Raw genomic sequence first — 15,130 nt, forward strand, 5'->3', positions numbered from 1 at the left:
CTTTCAGAAAGATGCCATTTCTCTCCAATTCGAGTACAACTCTAAATAATCTGGAAATCTAAAGAGAGTTAAAACCTATGTTAAGCCTAAGAGACAGCTCTCCATTACAGCAAATAACCCACATCCTCAATCTCTTCAAAACACTTGCACCATATACTATGAGGTGTGAAAACAAACGCATATGCAGAGCCTTCCTTGACAAAAAATTCCTGTTAATTGTTAGGAAGATGCCACTTAGAGGCTGATTTTCATGAAACTTAGATCCTAGCTAAGGGATGATATTTGAAAATATGTAAAATACCACTTCATCTCTATAGCGGTCCTCCAACAATGACAATATGCCCTGTTTGGAAACATTAGTCAATGAGGAAACTCTTAAATGCTGAATATTTCAGTTCCTTCAGAAAGTTAAATGATGGAGCAGAAGTTACAGAGCAGAGGTCATAAAGCTCAATACATCCAGAACAGCCACACTTATTTCAGTTAAAGAAAACAATTTCTGCTGTTTGTCCAGTTAACCCTCACCCTTCAGTACTTAACTAGTAAAGTTATTTTTGAACTCTGAGAGGGGAGACTCGTAAATAAACAGGAAGTTCTTCCTTTAACCATCAATGGGCAGTTAGGAACATGCAGCCATGAAAAAAATGGTGAAACTTAGACTTTAAGATTCTTAAAATATAATTTGAAAGCACAACTGTGACTGAAAGATTAATACAGAAAAATATCATCCTGCATTAAGTACCATGCAATTGCTTACCTAGTCTGGTATCTTACTGTCCAAACAGCTGGTCTCCCTTTCTTAGAGGATTAGCTACACCACTTTTCTGTCTTTCAGAGTACGCCGTTAACTAACTCTTTACTAAACTGAATATAATGAGCAAAAAAAAATTTGTAGGAGAAATAAAACAACCCAAAGATCAAACAGTTTTTCCATTAGAATCCGATTTCCAGAAGTACTCACCAAGCTGAAATAACCATTCCATTCTTCATCTTCAAAATAAACCTCAGGACAGTAAGGATTGAATAGTGGGAGGAGGAGAAAACAGCAAAGAAATCAAAACTTGCTGCCCATAGAATATGCCATTCTAGTGGATGCCTGCCTGATATTGCAATTCAAGAACTTGAATTATTCAGTACCATTTAGCACACACAATGCAAGATGGAGAGAAGGTCAGCCTGAATCTTCACTTAAAAGAGCAGGTGAGGATGAACTTGGGTTCCCATTGACTGTTTGAGATACTGTAGAGCAACAGCTCCTGGGGCCAGAGCTACCGAAGATTACCACTATTCTTTTAGGTGACAGGGAAGCGTATATTTCTAAGTGTAAGGATATAAATCCTTATCAGTCCTTCACGCTAAGAGGGGTTATCTTTAAGGTGAGTTCTTCCATGATGTCTAAATCTCTGTGGAGAGTGTTGTGCCCAGGGATACATCCCTACAGACCACTTAATTTACTATCAGACAGAGCTAAACTATCATATTTGACTGAAGAGTGCAGATTTGAGGTGCACCCAAGCAAAGGAGCTCTGGAACTCAGGCGCTTCTTGGAACATGTCTGAGTCTTCAACAAGTGGTGGTGACAGATGCAGCTACAAGCCTCAGTACATAAGGGTAAGGAGGGACCTTGGTTAAGTCTTGCAACCTGAGTGTGACGCTAGACAGAAAGTGAAACAGCAGTAGCTGAATTCCTCTTCATAACCCATCAGAATACAAAGAGCAGTAAGAAGAAATTGTCTTTCCATGGGCACTGCAGGGGAAAATTTTCCAACCTCACAAGACAGGCAGAAGCACACCCACCATTACAATGTAGAGGTGGACACCACAAAAGCCCTAATTATTATGCTTCCTATATTTATAAGTTCATCTTGCAAATCTTGTACTCTGCTTTCATTAATCTATTGCTACACATAAGAAAAACATGCGTAGAACAAATATTCTACTTTTTTCATTACATTTCATTAGACTTTTTCTAACCAAGACAAGTTCCTGATTTCAATATGAAGCAAAATCTAATTAATACTCTCCTCCAGTGTTAAGACCACTGTACCATCCTTTTGCAGTACAAGCAATGAAACCATATATGCATTTGTTTTATCCTCCTCAGAGTTTATTTTGCATGTAATTTTATACAGTTTATACTTCACATCATACATTTATTCCTTCTCTTGGAAAAAAGGTTTGACACAGACACTTGCCTTGCATTACATTTTGAAATCTGGAACTGGTGCCAGTAAAAAAAAAAAAAACAAACCACCCTATAAAACATATTAGATCAATACAGTGTAAATATAACATGTATTAGAAGTTGCTCGTTATTTCACTACAAGGAAAATAATCTGGAAAAAAAAAAAAGATAATCAGTTCCAGTTGCTAAAACAGTTCAGTGTATTTTCTTTAAAGTCTTAGTGTAACGGGAATGCTTTTATTAGCCCACTACCAAACAATGATCAAACCGGTGTAGAGGAAAATGGAGCATGATCCTAAACAGCATTATGGTACTCAACTGCAATATAAACTTCTGTCACACAGATCATAGCAGACTGGGGATGTTCATAAAGTCCTTTCAGTGTGAACTCTCTCTGCAAAAGACTGTTTTCCATCATGCTGCATTATTCCATCATATCCCTTATTTCGTTTAAGAAGTAAGCCACAAGTAAGCATTCCAAGAACTGTAATTAGATTTTCATTGTTGGGACAACTATTCAAGTAATTTACACAATGGTTCACGTAGGAAACTGGGTAAAATTATGACTTGGAAATGGTCACGGACACCTTCCTCTTTGGCTACTTTAAAAGTTAGAAAATTCAGATTTGTACAAAAGACATTCATTTCAGAACCAATTCAAATATGTTTTTAAGTAAGTGGAACAAAATAAAGCATGTCTTGTTAATTTGGTATTAATTTTCCAGAATAATCTGCAATACTTTTTCAAATATACAAAATCTTACTCTTTACAAAAAAGTTGTAGCTCATGAAAGAACTCACTTGAATAATCTTAGCAGCACTCCCATAATTAACTACCTTGATTTTATTGAAAAAACACCTTAGTTTGATCACTGTATTCTGAGACTGCTTCTTCATGAGAAGCAATGTTTCAAAAGTTATAAAAGTGCAAGAACATCACCATGTTCCAAGCTGAAAGGCAGCTACTGGATATAGTGAAATCAGTATTGCAAGGTCCTGACACAAGTGAAATAAACACAATGGGAAGAATTACATTTTAAGTACATCTTCCAATGTGGTATCATTGCAGTAAGAACACAACACTCTTCTCACTGAACATTTCTAGTCATCTAAGTAAAACGGTTGTGTCATTTTCTTCAGCTGTAGCAAGTGAGATGCACAGACCAAGTGATTTGATTGGGAGCAAATAAGCAACACACGCAATAGCATCAGCAGGTCACCAGTCAATTGGCCTGCTCATTTTGCTGTTCAGCATTTTTGTGCAATTTTAATTAAATAAAAAATGGCAAAGTACAATACTCTCAGAGGACCTTCTCATCCACTTGAATAAACATTTCTAATTCCATGTTGGACTTAATTGAAGAAGAGGAGCCTCAAATTAGGTCCCACAAACCGTTAAGGCTGCCTTTTAGCCAAAACCTTCTGTTTTATTTAAGCAAACTACTTACTTTTAGTAAGAAGCCTTACTATATAATAAACATTTGAATTCACTATCAAAAAAGAGGATTACAAGAAATAACAAACTTTGGAGCAGGATCACTCTTGTTATTCCTGATAAAATTATGTAAACAACAATTTGAGAATACCTGCTGCTTTGCAATATCTTAAGTGTAATTTTGTACTACTAGAACTACAAAACCAATGTTTTCCTTTCTGCCTCTTTTGTAAAGTTTCCTCAAAAGAGGTTCTAGCAAGTCAAGAGCTCTGCAATTATATGTGAATATTAATCTTAAATTTTAAACACCTAATACTACTAAGTTTCAGAAAGCCTCCTTAGAGCAAGTTTTGTTATACTTAGTACTAGTACAGCATATCAGCACTTCTTTTATGATTTGCTTCTTCACTGGTAGTTACAGAGAACTTCATTTTGCGGTATCCGTATTCTGAAGCACAATAGCCACTCTGCTTGGAATGTAGACCTAGTAAAAATATGACAAAAACAAGAACAGCTGAAAAAATATCAACCGCACAGGATACAATTTCTAAATAGCAGCATGTGAAAAGTACACATGAAATATTTCAACTGTTAAAAATTTGTCATTTGTACAATGTTGTGGGTCATATTAATCACACTTAAAGATTATGGGCTGCTTAGTCCTCAGCACTTGAATTACATAAGATAATCTAAAAGTTTAAAAGGCAACTTCATTGCAGACTTTTTTTTTTAAATCTTACCTTGATATATTACCTTTTTTGGTTTGGTTGTTGTTGTGTGTTTAGGCGGTGGGTGGTGTGGTTTTGTTTTTTTTGGTTTTTTTTTTTGTGTGGTTGGACTCGATGATCTCTGAGGTCCCTTCCAACCACCACAATTCTGTGATTCTGTGATATTTTAAAGTGGCTACCAGTAGAGGACCTCATATGACTTACAATGACCAGTTTCAAAAACCTGAGATCATCTAGGTCAATGGACCGTACAATGATAAATGACAAAGTTTCACAACAGCATTTGAACACTCTTCTGCTGTGAATTAAAGTTGCCCCAAGGTCTATGATATCATCTCATACAGGTAAATACCAGTAATATGACACAGCAGTGTATTCATCTCACTCTTAGTACCTATGCCATTTCAGTGCCTGAGCAATAAAACTGACTCTCAAAACGAGACAGATTTAAAATTAACCATTCAATTATTGCCTTTTGCTGCACCCTTTTTTCCTGATCGCTGTGAAAAAAACCAAACGTATATAATCAAAAGACTTCCTATAGATCACAAAAGAACTTGAGGCAATATATTTTATGTGACATTTCTTCCAAGCAGAGTAGAATCTCAATCGGAAAACACGACTGGTATGTACTACCTACCAATTACCTTGATATACGGTACTCCATCAATTGTCAAGCATATGAACGTGTTTGCTGAACAAGTCAATAAAAATGCAATTATAAAAGGTAACACAAGATTGAAGATTATTTGCTTCATTCTGACAATATCCTCTTTTGGACTATCCTCCATCCCCAAGGAATATCTAATATTCTGCAATTTCAACTATGTTATCTGCAAACTAGAGCCTGATGGCATGAAAGGCTTTCATAGTTTTTGAAATGGAATAAAGCAATAAAGCAAAAAGCTTAAGGAAAAGGAGAAAAATGAAAAGAACAGCTGATCTTCATTGAACCAGACGGAGTTGTGTCCAATGCTTCTTGAAAGGCAGCGAGCATAATGATTTCCCCTAAGGTTTCAGTGATAAATAGCTTCTATGAGTCTGTACAGGAAAGGAAATACTTAATGAAGTCAACTAGCTCAGGATGTATATATAAAGGAGATATTTTAAAGTAGTGTATTGAAAAATTCAGCACTCTGGGTTTGTATGATGAAGTCAGAAAAGGGAAGGAACAAATAGAAATAATCTGAGAGAGAATGTGTAAAAAGTTACTTCCGTTAAGGGAACAAAAATTAACATTAATACAGGACACAGTAATTCTCAATTATATTCTGGTCAATAATGTGTCAGATCCTAGGAGAAGTAAATTAGCCCAGTTCCTTTAAAGTCAATTTACATCAGCTGAGAATCTGAGAGTAGTGCAGAAGCATCCCACTCCTACCACAGCACTGCCAATCAGAATTTGAAAACTAGTTTTAACCACAATTTCAAAATTTTTGCAAATGATTGTATTTAGACTGATGAGAGAGATGTTTTCTATTTTCCATGAAGATAGGCAACTGTCAGCTTATTACTTTAGTCATGTTTTTTTCCTTATTTGGGCAAATTAAAGATGTGTTTTAGTGTCTTTGGTTTTGGTGGGCTTCTTGCTAAATCACAGTAGAGCCAAATATGGTATTATTTCCTAATCTTATCAACTAATTTCTCTGGTCTAAGGCTTAGGTAAAACTGAAACAAACAACAAAACAATTGGGGCATGATGAATAAGTATTAATTATTGATTAAATATTATTTCCAGTGCTGTATATTTTTTTAAAAAAAGACAAATACTACAAAAGTATTAAATTTGTAACATGACTTATGTCTTTCAGGATTATTACTCCTCCAACACCCAACAGTATTTCCAGAAATACTACAGTGTATTTGCTCTGGCTTTATTATTTGTCTAATTGATAGCATACAGAACATTTGTGTGATGGAGAGGGGAGGGAAAAAATGACCAATAAGGTTGGAAAGATTGCTTTTGTCTCCTGAGGTAAAGTGAAATCTGGAAGATTATCTGCCCAGGATCTCAGCAGGGTTTTCAGCCTTCTCAGCCATGATGTCTCACTTCTGCTCCTTCCTCTTCTGACACCCCAAATCCCAGAAATTCCTTTGCCTTTCCAATCCAGTATTATTCCGTTTCCTTCAGCACCTATCACCTGAACTACCGCTCATGTAGTAACATATCCCCATTAATTTAAATTTATTTTCTCTATCCTCTTCCTGAGTGGACTGAAGTGTACTGAGTAGACTGTGCTCCAACCATATGCTAAAAACAGTCAGGAAATCATTACTGACAGGGTAAGTTGAAATACAAGCATCTTACTGTATGTTTGAGTCCAGACATTTTCAAATAAATAAGAATATGGATAATCCTTAGCTAAAAGCTAATTAACTAATAACATTAGGTATATTTAAATTGATGTCTCCACCTGATTTAGATTAAGAACTGCTTGCTTATAATAATTTAATCCATTGTTCTGATTCGTATTAGAATACATACATTCAGCACTTAATATTATAGATATTATTATTCTAGAAATAAATATGCAATAGCATACAATAAAAAGCAAACATCCTCAGACACTGAAACAACCATGCTCAGTTTTGTCTTTCTTAAATCCTGAAAAAAATGGCACTCACAGTTCCTTTTTGCATTTCCTAGGTAAAGAACCACAGTGGGTTTTTTCCTCTACTTTTTTTTTTTATCTTTAAATTATTTAGGTACAAATTATAATAAAGAATTTTAAAGATAATTCCAACACACTGAAATGCATTAATGAAGACATCTGTTCTGACATGTTATGAGATGTGTCTGTGACAAACTCCATTCCATTCCACTTAGTATCCAGCATAACCCTGGACCTTTTCAGTCAGGGTGCTACTCAGAAAGTTGGTTTCTAAGCTTGGACTGATGCATGGGATTCCCCTGCACAATTTTTCTTCATTAATTTTTTATGAAGCTTCTGTTGGCTAAACCCTCAAAATTTATTGAGACACACCTGCATTGGACCTCTAACATTCAATTTATCAACCACTCACCCTAAATCAGTGTCATCTACAAATCTGCTAAGGGTACGCTCTGTCTCATCACTCCAGTTACTGTTGAAGACTCCAAGCAGTATCAACCCAGCAGCAATTCCTAGCTACAGCACTCTGCTTGATATCAGTCAACAGCTGGACACTGAGTTTGATTCCTAAAACTGCAGAAAGCCCAGCCAGTTTTTCACTCACCTGAATCTTATACAGCCCGTATTTCCTCATCTCCTAGGTAAGAATGCTCTAGAAGACAGCACTGAAAGTTTTACTGCATTGATTGTAGTAGCCTCAAGCATGAAGCCAGAATAATTTAATCACAGGAAGCAATCAGGTTGATCATGCATGTTTTGCCTCTACGAAAATCTGGGTTGGCTTTATGATTGACTCATGTCATATACCCTACTTGTTTGGATACAGATTCCAAGAAGAGGTGGTCCTTGACCTCTCAAGGGACTGAGGGGAGAAGCTAACTGGCCTACAGATAATTCAGCCTGCCTATTCGCTTTTACTACAGCCTTTGTTCAGTTGTCAGAAATTTCCCCTGACCACTATGATTTTTCACAAATGACAGTCAGCAGCCTTGCAATTACATCACTGACATCTTCCCACATCTTTGGGTGTATCTGTTTTTTAAGATGTCCCTAACCTTTTGCTCTGCTACTGCTACTTTCTTTCCAGTAGTGTACTGGTGCACAAAAGGGTCTAGGAGCAAACTTTGCCCTTGGAATCTGCACTAAAAAAGGCATCAAATACTCCTGTACTCTCCATAGTGCCCATCACAGGTTTGACTCTTTCCTCTGTCAAGGGACTTAATTTTTTTTCTTAAGCTGCTTTTGCTATTAGTATACCTGTAGAATTCCCTTCTTGCTGCTCTTCATTATCTCGAGCTAGTTTGTACATATATAGTACATAGCCTGAGATATACACCTACCTATAGATAGGTAAGTATAGTGAAAGTATAAGAGATGCCCTGATTAATATCATCATAGCAAACCTTGTAAAAGGTCAGTAAAAGACATTTGTCGGTACAAGACATTATCAGAGATGTGTAATTTCTGATGTTTTTCTGTACCCTAGGAGGAGGGTCTCAGAAGTTTATTCTTGTCTTCTCTTTTCATATACTGACACCGAATTACATACTTCCAAATAACCAGCTTCAGTCCTACTGATCTCTGCTATTCTAACCCTATTCTAACCTCCTCCTTTCTGATCACAAGGTTTATCCCATTCATGTCTCCTTCACCATTTCACGAGGCTCACTTGATGAACATGGATAGAACTGAAAACCCAAAATACAGAATACTAAAAAGGATACATTCAAAGCTAACCGTCTTGACTATATGAGTCAATCAAATCACCCTCTGAAACATTCTTCTGTTTAAAGTTTTCTGTGTTCACCTTAAAGGCCCTTCCCAGCTCTTTCCTCACCAACAAGCTCATCCATGTAAGAAAAGGCCTCAGGAGGCCCAAACTCCCTGCAGAAAGCAGGGTCAGCTATGAGGTCAGACCAGGTTACTCAGGTTTTACATATCTCAGTGAATTGGCTCTCTGCTTTCTGCATCAACTGCTTATGTATTACCTCGTGTCCTCTAAGGTGTCACACGAACTCTGCTATTTTAGGAAACTGTGAAGACATCTAAACCCACACACAGGAAGACTCACGAGGCCTGTTCTGATGGGGGAGTGGAATACGGGGAAGGGAGAACATCAGATCTATTTGGGACAGAGTTGGGGTGACTCAGCTGTGAATGGAAGTTTTTGACAAAGTTAACCTTCAAACGCTTAGTCATCAAACTATCATTGAAAGTCTCTTTATTCTCAATGGAGTATTCAGCAGGAATAAAGTAAAATAACTGTGGTTGACTTCACAGGCAAATGACGTGGATAAGAATGTTGCTTAGAAGTCAAATACAGACAAAATTGGTTTTTGTTATCACCTCTGACCTTTCTATATTGTACGTGCATTTAAACTCTGAGGCAGTTACACTGTCTGAAACCAGGCAAATCCCGCACAGACCAAGGCTTCTGGCACTAAAATAGCACAGCCATGCTAAGAGAGACAAAACCTCCACTTACTACAATCACACTATCTTCCACCAACATACACAGTGTTCTATCAAGATCACAGTCCATCCATGTAGGCTCTCTCACAAACAGGGAAGAACAACTGATGCTACTACTACTTGCCAGGAACATATATGATGCTTTTCACCCATATAACTGCTTACTCCTTATACTTTTTTGCGTAAATATCCAGATAATTTCAAGAAATGAGAGATTATAAAAGCTAAGAATACAAGAATACCACATATGAGGTACTTGTGAACAGCAACAGTTAAAAGCAGGAAGCTCGCCTTAAGATATTTTGGGAGAGGACTACAATGCATAGCCATCTCCAAATGTATCTAAAACTTCACAAGCAAGAAGTTTTGCAAATGACAACTGCTACTTTCAGATCTGTCAGACTAGATTCAGTACCAGGTGCAAGCACAACTGAAATTGGCTGGAACTGCAATGAACTACTCTTCATCCCACTTTCAGGGCTGGAAAACACCAAGCCCTAAAAATCATTTCAAGGTCATTTTGCAACAGATGGGAGAATTACTGGAACTCAGAGCTAGATCAGGCACTGCAGAAAAATATTTGATAGTGCATATTGCAGCTGGTAGATGCAGAAGGCAATGTCGCAAGAGTCTGTGCCAACATTTTCCCAAACTTTTAATTAAAATGAGGGCTTTCGACAATCTCATGTCTCTGTATCACTACTAATTGTCAGACAGTGACACTATTCTGAGAATATAATTAACCATCAATGAATAAGATACATGATAGCTTTTGCTTTCTGACTATAATTTGTTATACAAAATCTCAGACATTTCATATTTCATTTTGCTAGATATTGCATATGACAAAGAAGGTATTCTTAAAATAATGTGAAGTTCTGCCTTCCAATTTGTTTTTCAATTTACAGTTGTACAGCATGAATATGCAGAAAATAATTTCTTAGACTGCCTTGCTTCATTTGTGCAAAAGAAGTCCATATACTGCACAGGCTGTATCTCAAAATTTCTCCTCTATTATCTTCTGTGCTCTTGCTTCAGGTTAAAAAACAGTACTTTAAAATGACAACAAAAATCCCTGGCAAACACCAACAAGTAGACTGAAAAAAAAGATACGATGAAAGGAAATGACTAACAGAATAACTTTGGAATCATTACACTTGATTGTGGGGTTTTTTGTTTTAAGATATCAATCAATCAATGAATATGAGCAAGTAAATTTATGTCTTAAATATCAAGAGGTAAAAAATAACAAAAGACCTTGCTCGTGTTAAAGTCTTACTGATTCCCCTAATTAAAACAGTTAATTTTCTAACTTTTAACATTTTTTCTGTATATCTGTGCATGTCGGGGAGAAAACAGTTAAAAACTACATCAGTCCCTTAAAATTCAATACATAAATCCTTATCATGAAAGTTATTCAAATGAGTATTTTCAAAGCTAAGGTCACTAAAAGCTTTAAGATCATTTCAGTCTATGTGAATATTTTAATTTGTCAATAGACCCAAGGAAGCAGGAAGTTGCACTTTAACATTGAATAGTATACATTCAGGTCAAGGTTAAAAACCCAACCCAGCAGTAAGGATATTCTTAAAATAAAATATGTAATTTCAGTTTCATTTAATGTGAAAAGATTATATCAGTGGAGGCCAAAAATAGAGAATTGGAAAAAATCGTGCTGGGGGCAGGGGGAAAGGAGTATTTCTACATCTATTTATTTTTTAACTAATTGAAAAGAACTACAGAAAGAGCAAATCTATAAAAGCTGAAATATGTTAAACAATTATATTTCTCAATAAGCTGCATACTAATTTGCCAATAACACAACATACTCTGCAATACTCTGTTTAGCCTGCTTATTACTAAATTCTGTTGGTGCACAATGTATCAAAGTATAAACCCCACTATCTTCTTATAAACCCAAACTTATGTTATGGTTCAAAAATATTAGTTACTAGTACAGTTACTGTATTGATATGTAGCTACATTTTACAGTAAAATTAAGCCAAGTTGGATGCCTTAGAAAAGACTAATAAAACATTTTGAATTATGAGAGTTATTAGAAATGGGTCTTCCTGCTCCCATCCCAAATCCAAGTTTCACATCCAACTACAATAACTAAGTAATCAACAAATGACTTTGTACATAGAGGCACTAGGATGTGACAGGACTTGAAATGTGTGTGCAGCACTTAATTTACATCTTGCAAAGAGATGATAAGACATTGAAAAAGCACACAACTTTTAAAAATCATACCTCAAAAAATATACTATTAGGAGAATATCACAGCAGAGATGTAAACAGAAATATAACTCTGGTAAAAGGTTTGTATTTTTACAATGACAAAGTGGTTAACAGCTTGTTATTAGAAAGGTTGATTATGCGGAAAGTTATGTACATTTCATATATTTGTTAACAATCCAGAACAGAGCAAGCAGTGTAATGGAAAAATTAGATTATAATCATTATTTAAATCAGCCATATTAAAAAGGACAGGTTTTGTGGATTTTTCTATGGAGTTTTCAAGGCGTGTCTGATTTTGAAATCTGGTCCTCTGCAGCAGTACTAAAGCCTGAATCATCATCTGTTCATCAAGAAATTTTTACAGTGAAATGCTTAGCAGTGCCTACAAAGCTGCTTCTTCATCCAGGGTTCTTTGCTCCAGGAATTTCATATCTCCCTTCTTCTCATTTTGCAGTGTCACTTTGAATATTTCTTTTATTAGGTGATGTTTCTAGAATGAATCATGTCACATCTAATCTTCTATTTTTGTAACACATTTGTGCACTATTTAAGCTTGACTTGAGCAGCACAGTTATAGCATGTGATTTCACTTTGTCATAGCCCTCTGGGCATGTTCTACTGACAATGTTTGCTGACACACCTTGAGGGAGGTACGTCTGTCATTAAAAAAAATATTTCTTTGAAGTTTATGGTGGAGGAGGAACTAAAATGTTTGAAACAAGGAACCTACGTCTCATGCATCATGTAAAGAGAATAAGATAATTGTTAAACAGCAGGAAAAGAACCTTTATGAATTTATTGGGGTAGATCATATGTTCTTTGAAAAGAAATAGGAGGGGAAGACTTCTACCTGGATTTTAGAAGTTTCAACTAAGACTAAAGCAACTCCCAAGGATAACCGATTATCCAAAAACTGGGATGTAAATCGCTATTTAAAATAAAACATCGTCGTTTTATTGTAACAGAGCAGCTGGAGGTATTTACTGTAACATATGTTCTTTCTTGGAGTTCTATCTTGCTGAATTTAGTCAGATTTTCCAGATTTTTTTCCCCCAATTACTGTTACTTGGTGTCCTTTTACTACTGTTTTACCTCTACGTGGTGCCTGTGGCATCTTCTGGGGTGTTGGCTGAAGGTGGTCTGTGAATTGGATTGCTGAAGGACATAAAAGAAAGTTAACATGACCCACACTTCTGGGTTTCTTTCTGACCCAGAGGTGCCACTGCCATGCCATAGTTTATGCTGCAAAAGTGCATTTGCTGTTTTGCTTGTCACATGCCTTATTGTTCGCATGCTCCTAGAAAATTGCATCCTCACATTTTGTGGCATTTTTGTCTATCTTGGATAACTCGCACCCACCATCTAAAAGTCTAAATGTGAAAGATACATTCCAAATCACAGTTAATTGTCTTGCAAAAGTTAAGTTAATGGTAGACAATTAAAATGCTCTCCAGTCACCAAAGCAAGGTATGTGAATTGGACACACAAAGCAAGAATTGTGGAAGCATTAATTTGCTACATAACCTTCAGGAATTAAATCTTAGAGCCTTAGTTTCTTTGTGTGTAAATGAGCATAGATACTTACCCACACTACGAAGACATTGTCACATAATGATACTTTAAATAAATAACAAAAGATGTTCCCAAAATCCTTTACACCAAGCATGATGAAAGCACAATAATTCTTTTTTAAAACAAGCAAACGAGATAAATGCCAATACCCTGAATACAATGAAATACAGTGAATGTCAGTAAGAGGGAGAAAGAGAGATATTAAAAGTGACAATAATTCTCAGGAGTTCAGATCTCATGAGAGATGTTAAGATGTGACAATAGAAATTGATGTCTCTGTTCTGTCATGTAAGAGGAACGGCCCACACAAATCAGTGCAGATATTCCATTTCTGTAGCCTGCTAAGATTGCAGGTATAACTTACAGGTGTTTGTGTGTATAAATACACCTATGCATGGAGATGTGCACCCCTTCACCCATGTATATGTTTTAGATATGAAAACCTAGTCAGCAATATAAGTGTTCTCGGAACTTTTTCAGTGAAATCTGCCTTAATTCACAGGCTTTTTGAATTTTATTCTGTTGTGCTTGTGAACATGTACACACATGTACATAGGTAAATACATACAAAAAGAATGGGAAGCATGTGCATATATGTATGCATATATAAAGAATGGGAAAAATGATATTTTAAAATTGTTAATTGTGGCAAGTGATTATGATTTCAAGAGTAATAAAGAAAGGTAAATTTTTATTAGGCACCATCTCAGCTAACAGAAATTGTACACGAGGATATGCTTCCCACTTCATCTGAAGTCTTTATCCATTATTCATATAGCTTTAAGACTGGAAATTCTTGATGTGAACAGAGGAGGTCTGTTCTGTTTTGTAAAGCTTTTCTGTAAACCGAGGAGAAAGCCAGCTGGCAAACACATGATTTGCTCTAATTCGTGTTTATGGAGTTAAGGCAAATGATTTTAAGAAAGCAAAGCGAGTTTCAGCTCCTACAGAACTTTACATCACAAAGCAAGCATTAAGGTGGGAGTTTCTCAAACATGAAAATAAAGCAAATGATGATATTTAGAATGGCAATTCAATTTCAGTGAAATTCAGTGAAAAGCACATTAGAAGGTTTTCATGCAAGTTGGCAAGGAATGTTGTGTGCCAGACACTGCAAGAGTGCATGCAGATTTAAATGTAATGTCAAAAGAGAAAAATCAGTTAACATTAAAGGTTATAATCAAATTGTAACATTAGCCTTTGTATGAATACAGTAGAAATGACAATTTCAGAAAATAAATTAACATCCCTCAAAAAAACCACTCCTAGAGTAGACTCCATATTTGGCAAAAGAACTTCAGAAGTTACTCAGATGAAATCAGAACAAAATATCTTACTTACCAGAAGTGAATTAGGTCGATAATTGTGAGCATATTCTTCAGAGAAGTACTCTGTACTGTGGTCCAGCCTTTGATGCCCTCCATATTCTGCAGCATCAGAATCCAGAAGAATTTTATACTTAAAAATTACTATTAAGGAACTATGCCAAGTTACTCTTAAATGAGAAATAAATCAAAGTAAAAAAAGTAGAAGAACTGCTGCAACACAATTCATCCTAATATACTCAATATAAAGCAAAAAAAAATTTATTGAGAAAACTTAAGAGTGGACTAATATACAGAATATTAGAAATTATGTGATTAACTAGTTTTAAAATGTACCATTAAATAAAATGGGGGGATTTGAATTGCATTTAGAAAGTTGCATAATTGTGACCATCAAAAATCAATTGGTGTTTAGCAATATTTTACAGTCTGTCAGAATCTGATCAAGTGTTAATGAGAAGAGCATATAGTTTTAGAGAAGAACACCCTACAACTCCTTTGAGAATTTTTCAGAAGAGTTTGAATTATTATAGCACAGAGGAACAAAAGAAAGCTTATAT

The 15,130-nt window shown here is 35.7% G+C and overlaps 1 protein-coding gene across 1 annotated transcript in view; it reads right to left on the reverse strand.

Annotated features, from left to right (window-relative positions):
* Window positions 1-2,081: 2,081 nt before the first annotated feature.
* The window catches only part of GBE1 (glucan (1,4-alpha-), branching enzyme 1), a 158,917-nt gene continuing 145,868 nt past the window's right edge, over window positions 2,082-15,130 (reverse strand). The window contains exons 15-16 of the mRNA XM_014947262.1: window positions 14,587-14,704; window positions 2,082-4,104 (exon numbers count right to left, since the gene is read on the reverse strand). Coding sequence (XP_014802748.1) covers window positions 4,048-4,104; window positions 14,587-14,704 — 175 coding nt within the window. The 3' untranslated portion in view covers window positions 2,082-4,047. The remainder of the gene's footprint in view (window positions 4,105-14,586; window positions 14,705-15,130) is intronic.

This window comes from Calidris pugnax, unplaced genomic scaffold (assembly GCF_001431845.1).
Source record: "Calidris pugnax isolate Ruff unplaced genomic scaffold, ASM143184v1 scaffold95, whole genome shotgun sequence".
Taxonomy (NCBI): domain Eukaryota; kingdom Metazoa; phylum Chordata; class Aves; order Charadriiformes; family Scolopacidae; genus Calidris; species Calidris pugnax.